This window comes from Arachis hypogaea, chromosome 20, assembly GCF_003086295.3.
Source record: "Arachis hypogaea cultivar Tifrunner chromosome 20, arahy.Tifrunner.gnm2.J5K5, whole genome shotgun sequence".
Classification (NCBI taxonomy): domain Eukaryota; kingdom Viridiplantae; phylum Streptophyta; class Magnoliopsida; order Fabales; family Fabaceae; genus Arachis; species Arachis hypogaea.
The window spans coordinates 27,139,135-27,145,312 of NC_092055.1; the positions used below are offsets into that span (position 1 = coordinate 27,139,135).

At 34.7% G+C, this 6,178-nt stretch overlaps 1 protein-coding gene across 1 annotated transcript; it reads left to right on the plus strand.

Annotated features, from left to right (window-relative positions):
- Positions 1–2,852: 2,852 nt before the first annotated feature.
- Positions 2,853–5,838, plus strand: LOC112784972 (probable leucine-rich repeat receptor-like protein kinase IMK3). Its single transcript, XM_025828365.3, has 2 exons — positions 2,853–4,954; positions 5,072–5,838. Exons 1-2 carry the CDS (start codon positions 2,980–2,982, stop codon positions 5,683–5,685), a joined length of 2,589 nt encoding a protein of 862 aa, XP_025684150.1. The 5' UTR covers positions 2,853–2,979; the 3' UTR covers positions 5,686–5,838.
- The last annotated feature ends 340 nt before the right edge of the window (positions 5,839–6,178 follow it).

The window sequence follows — 6,178 nt, forward strand, 5'->3', positions numbered from 1 at the left end:
TCGACAATTATGTTAGCAACGTTCAAGTACAAAAAAAAAAAAAAGACTTGACCTCCTCCCAAAAATCCGAGAACAAGCTCAGATACGAGAGGAAGCGTTTAAGCAAAGAATGACTACAAGACACAACACAAAAGTCATAAGAAGGAACTTCACCACGAACGACCTCATCCTGATTAGGAATGACATGGGATGCAGAGGTTGAACGAAGGAAAGCTAGCAACAAACTAGAAGAAACCTTACAAGATTATTGAAGTCTTAGAAAAATGTTAATACAAAGTTCTGACTTAAAGAGTGACGAATTACCTATGTTTTAATACACTTTTAATATGAAGAGATACTATAGTTAGAAAGCGAATTTTTTGTCCTAGGGTACTCTTTTTTCTAATTTCATTATTTTTTTAATGAATTTTTTTAAAGAGGAATTTAACGAGACACCATAACAAATATTAGGAGTAAAAAATAAAACTCTTTGTAGCAACTAGTAAATTTGTAATTCATTTCAATTAATAAAAGTCCATTTTTCTTGCTTCTTTATTTGTACCAACTCATGCTCAACAAAATATAAAAATTATGAACCAACTTCTCATGATCGGTATAATAAAGCGACGAGGTCCGAATTGTTGTATAATAGTTAATTACATTCACGAATTAACAAGTCTTTAAACAATTAGGATGCGAACGAGTTGTCGAGATAAATAAATTGCAAAAGTAACTTTATAAAAAGATTGTTATGCAAATAAAAAAGCATAATAAACTATCTCAGAAAAATAAATAGTAAAATTAAAATATAGATACACAAAAAATATTAGATACGATAGTATATAATTACCACGTCAATATCTTCGTTAATAGTATTAACGAAAAATGTTATAAGAGAAATATATTTAAAACATTAAACACAAAAATTAATCAAATTAAACGTAAATCGCATTTTTAACACTTTCTAAAAATTCAATATATATATATATATATATATATATATATATATATATATATATATATTACCCAAAATAAAATTAGTGTGTTAATATAAGGAGCTATATCATAGTTGAATAATATTGACAAAAATGTATGGAATGAATCGTATGTTTAATACATCAATCAGCTTGCTTATAAATAGCACGTTGGCAAGTCTGCTCCGCCTGACCATGTGACAATTCAGTCAAACGTGAATGATGATGAATAATTGATGATGGTAATGATTCATCCAAGTTATATCAGCCACGAGTGTTTGCGGTAGTTTAGTTTTAGTCATTCAAAGGAATTTAATCAATTTATTAGTTATTACTTATTCATTATAAATTAAATATTAAGTTTTTAATATTTACGAAATATTATATTATTACTATTATTATATTAAGAATTTAAAATAAACTAATAAAAACTCTATAATGAAAACAAATAATATAATTTCTTTAATTTTTTGTGTCACTTTTAATGCATATTATAAATTTATGGATTTAGTTAAAATGTATATTAAGTGTAATTTTAAATAATAAATATTTTTTTTTCAATTTTTAATAATTTAAGACATTAAATTTTGTTTAGAGGTTAAGAAGAAGGTTTTAATGGTCTTGACGGCTGATTTTTGAAGCAAGAAGCCAAGAACCATGCATGATGCATGGACCTAAGAAGCGCAGAAGTAGCCGTTAGTGGGGGCTTTGGGGCGCGGGTGGTCAGTCAAGAAGAGGTAAGAAGGACACCTGCACATCACATTTTTAATCATTAAATGTTATTTTTAGAAACTCAATCAACAGAAAATGATTAGCGATTCTAATTCCTACATGCACTTCCTTTCTTTACTACTTTCATCTTCTCTCATCTTCAGATTCAAAACACGTTAAATATCACTACATTCTCTGGTGATAAAATGTTACATATATACATTGATGCTGATAATGCACATATATTATTTTCAAAGTTGATAAATTAGTCACAAAAAAAAAAAGTTGATAAATTAAAGTAGCCGTTAGTTAGTGTTTGTGAAAATGGGGAGCCATCAAACCACGCCTCGCTCAGAATGTGACAATTTTATTGCGTTGGCTCCCACTCTCACTCCCAACCCGCGCTCCCCATTTAGATCAAGACAATCTCTTGGGTTATCATCACGTGCTGCTTCCCATCCCCATTCTCCTCAACATCACGTGCTGCTTTCACCATGCTCCAAGTTATTTTTATGAAAAATATTTAAAAATCAGTAAAAATTATTATTTTTTATTAGTAATTAATAATATTTAAAATATAAACTAAAAATATATTATTGAATCGTTAAACTAAAGAAATTAAAATAATAATTAAAAATAATAAATTCTATTGATTCTTGAGTTTTTTATTTATTTTTAGTAATAATACATAACAAATAAAATATATTCTTTTTTATTAATATCTGGTCAACAAATATATTTTTATACATAATATTTAAAGAATACAGTGTTAGTTAAATTTTAAATACTAAATTTTAGAGTTTAAATACTAAATTCTAAATTTTAAATCTTATATAAAAATAAGGTTTGTCACAAAATACCGACAAATATTGATGAAAAATATTTATCGGAACATTTCTCGTTTTTTTGGTATGATCACGTAAAAATAACTCATCATTCTCTAATCAAACATTAAAAAATGGATTTATTTCGGAAATTAAAAAAATATAAAATTTAGGCCAATTGTGCAATTCATTAAGATCATGATGTTTGATATTTATGCATATATTTTGAACAGAAAACTATTTATTAGCCTGAAGTGTCAGATTCATTTAAATTCATAAAACCAGATTTTTGTTCACTCACCACAAAAAAGCTTCCTGCTCTCCACTATCATGCACTGTGTGAAACTTACACCACTGTCTTCTTCTCACAGTGTCTGCATTTTTTCATTGACTCACACAACATAGAACATGCACTAGAATATTCTCAACTCAATCAAAAACTTTCCCATCTTTTCCTACACTGATTCTCTTGGTTTTCATTCAATACAGCAATGCAGAACCAGAACCAGATTTTGCAACATGTGATGAGAAAGAACAACCACATATCTGAAAACAAGAAAGAAAGATGGAAGACTATTGTGTTCTTCAATGTTCACTCTTTCTGGATTCTTCTTCTTATGCTGCTGCTGCTGCTGCTTCATTCCACAGTTATGAATCCAGTTTCATGTGAAGATGATCGCTGGGATGGAGTGGTCGTAACAGAATCGAATTTCCTAGCACTTCGAGCCTTCAAGGAAGAGCTCATTGATCCAAAAGGATTCTTGAGAAGTTGGAACGACACCGGCTACGGTGCATGTTCCGGAAGCTGGAATGGCATAAAGTGTGCAAAGGGACAAGTTATAGTAATCCAGCTTCCATGGAAGGGATTGCGCGGCCGAATAACGGAACGGATTGGACAGCTTCAGGGTCTCCGGAAGCTTAGTCTTCACGATAACCGAATCGGCGGCGCAATCCCTTCGTCCTTGGGGATTCTCCCAAGCCTCAGAGGTATTCAGTTATTTAACAATATGTTAACAGGTTCAATCCCTCTTTCAATTGGTTACTGCCCTTTGCTTCAGTCTCTTGACTTAAGCAACAATTTTCTCACTGGAACAATCCCTGATAGCATTGCCAATTCCACAAAGATTTATTCTCTTAACCTTAGCTTCAATTCCTTCCATGGTTCCATTCCAATTAGCCTGACTCGCTCGCGTTCGCTGACGTTTCTTTCGCTTCAGCACAATAACCTCTCTGGATCCTTGCCTAATTCATGGGGTGGTGATGGTAGCATGAATAATGGCCCCTTCTTTAGGCTTCAAAGTTTGATTCTTGATCATAACTTTTTCACTGGCATTGTTCCTTCTTCTTTGGGAAGACTAAGAGAACTGAATGAGATTTCCCTTGGTCATAATCGGTTTATTGGAGCTATACCAAATGAATTAGGAACACTTTCTAGGCTCGAATCGTTTGACTTTTCGAATAATGAACTTAATGGAAGCTTGCCTGCTACACTCTCTAATTTATCCTCACTAAAACTATTGAATTTAGATAACAACCATCTTGGTAACCAAATACCAGAAGCTTTAGGGAAACTGCATAATCTTTCTGTTCTGATTCTGAGTAGGAACAAGTTTAGTGGTCATGTTCCTGCAAGTATTGGAAACATTTCGGCGCTTTCACAGCTCGATTTGTCAATGAATAATCTCAGCGGAGAAATTCCATTATCTCTTGGGACACAAGTTAGTCTTAAGTTCTTCAATGTGTCTTACAACAATCTCTCAGGTCCCGTTCCAACTATGCTTGCTAAGAAATTTAACTCAAGTTCCTTTGTGGGAAACAATCAATTATGTGGCTATAGCCTTTCATCTCCATGTCTTGCACCTGCTCCATCAGATGAAGTTCTAGCACCGTTTCCACATCAAGAGTCAAAAGATTGCCATCATAGGAAACTAGGTACCAAAGACAAGATTCTCATAGCAGCAGGGGCACTGCTCTTAGTCCTCATTACACTATGCTGCATCCTGCTCTTCTGCTTGATCAGAAAGAGGGCGAATTCTACGGCAGATAATGGAAAGGCCACAAGCAGAACTGCTGGTACGACTAGGACAGAAAGAGGAGTCGGGCCGCCTGTTTCTTCTGGTGAAGTGGAAGAGGGCGGTGATGCTGGAGGGAAGCTAGTCCATTTTGATGGACCAATTAAGTTTACAGCTGACGATCTCTTGTGCGCAACGGCAGAAATAATGGGAAAGAGCACCTATGGAACTGTGTACAAGGCTACAATGGAGGATGGAAGGCAAGTTGCAGTGAAGAGATTGAGAGAAAAGATCACAAAGAGTCAGAGAGAATTTGAATCAGAAGTTTGTGTTCTTGGGAGAATTAGACATCCCAATCTTTTGGCTCTAAGGGCCTATTACTTGGGACAAAAAGGGGAAAAGCTCCTTGTTTTTGATTACATGCCTAGAGGAAGCCTTGCTTCTTTCCTACATGGTAAGTTATTTCGATTTTGCAGAGGTTGCTATGCTCATAATTGTTAGTTATTTCTCTTGTTTCATTCTTTATTGATTGATGATAGAATTAGATTAAGTATTTCCCATTTTGATGCAGTTCTTAGACCTGAAACATACATTGATTGGCCAACAAGGATGAAAATTGCGCAGGGAATTGCGCGTGGCTTGTTTTACCTTCATTCGAAGGCAAACATCATACATGGAAACCTTACATCCAGCAATGTGCTGCTTGATGAGAACACAGATGCTAAGATAGCAGATTTTGGCCTTTCTAGGTTGATGACAGCTGCTGCTAATTCCAATGTGATAGCTACGGCTGCAGCACTAGGATATCGCGCGCCTGAGCTCTCGAAACTCAAGAAGGCTAACACAAAATCTGATATATACAGCTATGGTGTGATCTTGCTGGAAATCTTGACAGGAAAGTCACCTGGTGAAACTAGGAATGGCTTGGATTTGCCTCAGTGGGTTGCTTCTATTGTCAAAGAAGAGTGGACAAATGAGGTTTTCGATTCGGATTTGATGAGGGACAAGGCATCATCCTCAACAGTTAATGATGAGTTGCTTAACACCTTGAAGCTTGCTTTGCACTGCGTTGATCCTACACCGTCACCACGGCCGGAAGCTCACCAAATTCTCCAGCAGCTAGAAGAGATTAGACCAGAGTTACCACCAGTTAGCCCTGGAGAAGAGTCTTGGCATCATGTTTAGGCCAATCTTTTTCCATGGAATTATATAGTCTATTTCTATTATTGTTATGATTATTATTCTTTCATTCTTATGTTGATTTTGAATGTTTGAGTGCTCATGTCTGTACATACTTCTATGTTTTATATAGTAAGTGTTTCCTTTTTCATTCTTACATTAATTAACAGTTCTTCCCAAGGTTTATTATGACAATTTGAGCACTATCATGATGGCAACAAACTCAGTGCTGCATTCTAAGTCCAAGCACGTTGAGCTTGATTTACATTATGTTTGAGACTTGGTTATGAACGGCAGAATCTTAGTTTAACACATTCATTCCTGCACATCAGTTTCAAGTTGTTGATATTTTCACCAACCTCATCTCCCTTGTGCTCTTTCTGGATTTTCGAAACAGTTAGGCCAAGTCAGCAAGGTAGTTAGCTGAGTTAGTTACTGTGCCAACTTACCAGAGTTGTTAGGAGGTTAGTTTTGTCACGTGTGTATTAAGAGATACTAG

Bases quoted from the DNA above. Each gene is read 5' to 3' on its own strand.
- LOC112784972 (XM_025828365.3), top strand. From the start codon at position 2,980: ATGCAGAACCAGAACCAGATTTTGCAACATGTGATGAGAAAGAACAAC. The intron at 4,955-5,071 runs GTAAGTTATTTC...ATTTTGATGCAG, and splicing joins CCTTGCTTCTTTCCTACATG to TTCTTAGACCTGAAACATAC.